Source organism: Cynara cardunculus, assembly GCF_001531365.2.
Source record: "Cynara cardunculus var. scolymus isolate 2C chromosome LG 8, CcrdV1, whole genome shotgun sequence".
NCBI classification, from domain to species: Eukaryota; Viridiplantae; Streptophyta; class Magnoliopsida; order Asterales; family Asteraceae; genus Cynara; species Cynara cardunculus.
The window spans coordinates 22,204,531-22,206,174 of record NC_037535.1 but is presented as its reverse complement, the minus strand read 5'-3'; the positions used below and the strand labels follow the sequence as shown (position 1 = coordinate 22,206,174).

Here is a 1,644-nt window from a genome sequence, read left to right as displayed (position 1 = left end):
CATTAACAGAGATAAAGAATTAAAAAAAACCATTAAAACTAAAATATATTTCGTTACATTGTACCAATATCGTCCTAGTTCAAATAAAACATTTGGTTGTTATGAGATCTTTTACTTAAATATCATTATATACAAGGGTGATGCCTGATTGGTTTGAGCTTGACTCCAAATATCAAAAATATTAAAAGGTCTCAGGTTCAAATCCAATAAGAAAAAAAAATCTCCTTGTGGTCACGGAGGTTCAAATATGATGATTCCGGGTTATCTGCAAAACAGATGATCATTTGGGATTAATCGACTTACGTAGTATGTTGGATATCCAGGTTAATAAAAAAAAACTTTACCAATTCAAGTCAAGGATTAGGTTCCAATAATAAAATATCATAAATATTTATAAGTTGAAAAAGACATAATAATTACAATAATTATAATATTATCATTTCATCAAAGAAGAAAGAGCCATTACAATCATCCCATAATCTTCCTCTACCTTGTACACAGAATCTTTATTCCTTACCCCGCCCCCACCACCCCGCCCCCTACCAGCAAATCTGAAGTTTTTTTTTCAAGACTTTGATGAGATTCACATCTGATTCATTCAGTACTGAATCATGTCTGCAGAGGCCAGAATGGGTTGGTTAGCATAAACGTAGCTCATGAACTCGTCAACGAACTCAGTGCCGCCACCACCGCCGCCGTATAGCTCCTCCGCAAACCCACAACCAAAATCCACCGGTTGGTTCCTGAAAGCGATGATCTCGTTGAGAGACTGCAACCGGTAGCTGAGCTCAGCCACCTGAGCTCTCAAAACAGAGTTCTCTTCCTCCACACCCATGTAATGCTGTGTGGTGATGCTGACACTTGATATTATCTGGTTGTTCTCCTTCCTGAGTTGACTCAGCAGAGTCGCGAGTTCATCCAGATGCTGTTGCTTCCTCAACCTAGATCTCCTTGCCGATTCACGATTCGAAATCATTCTCTTCCTCTTCCTCTGATCCATCAACTGTTGAAGATCTTCTTCAGATCCCGAGTTCTGAATCGGATACGAACCACCTGATGACGTCGTCGTCGTACCACTAGAAGACGCCATTAAAATTACCTTGATACAATAAACAAAAACCAAACCAAACCCAGATCGTAATAGAACTTCAGTTTTCACTACTATTTCGATATATAGATATAGATTTCTATATATAAAGCTAGTTTACAGTAATCTATTGCAAAACAGAGCAATAATCATGAAATGTAATAAAACCAGTAAAGGAAAACAACAGAGAAGGATTGAACTAAATGGGTCCTGCGTCTATATGTGGAATTGATCATAAACCCAGAAAGAAATAATTCACTGAGAATTTGAGACATGTATTTCAAACATCAAGAACAATAGATTGCACATTAATGTCGATTTTCTTATTACAACAATCACGAACAGAAGAAAATTGGAAAAAAAAAACGAAGAACAGAAACAGGGGTTATTGAAGAGGAAACAGAAAGAGAGAGAGAAATCAGTTGGGGGGAAAAGGCTCTGCAACTGATGAAGAAGAGAGTGATGGCGATCCTAAGGATCTGAGAAAGAGAAGAAGGAGAGGGGGAAGAGAATTGGGAAGGATTGTGAGGTAGATTTATAGGAAAATTCTGCAGACC

General features: G+C 37.8%; 1 protein-coding gene across 1 annotated transcript; it reads right to left on the bottom strand.

The window, feature by feature from the left end:
* Positions 1-598: 598 nt before the first annotated feature.
* LOC112517323 (bZIP transcription factor 11-like) lies at positions 599-1,090 on the bottom strand. The gene has a single exon (XM_025124721.1). It carries the CDS (start codon positions 1,088-1,090, stop codon positions 599-601), a length of 492 nt encoding a protein of 163 aa, XP_024980489.1.
* Positions 1,091-1,644: the final 554 nt, after the last annotated feature.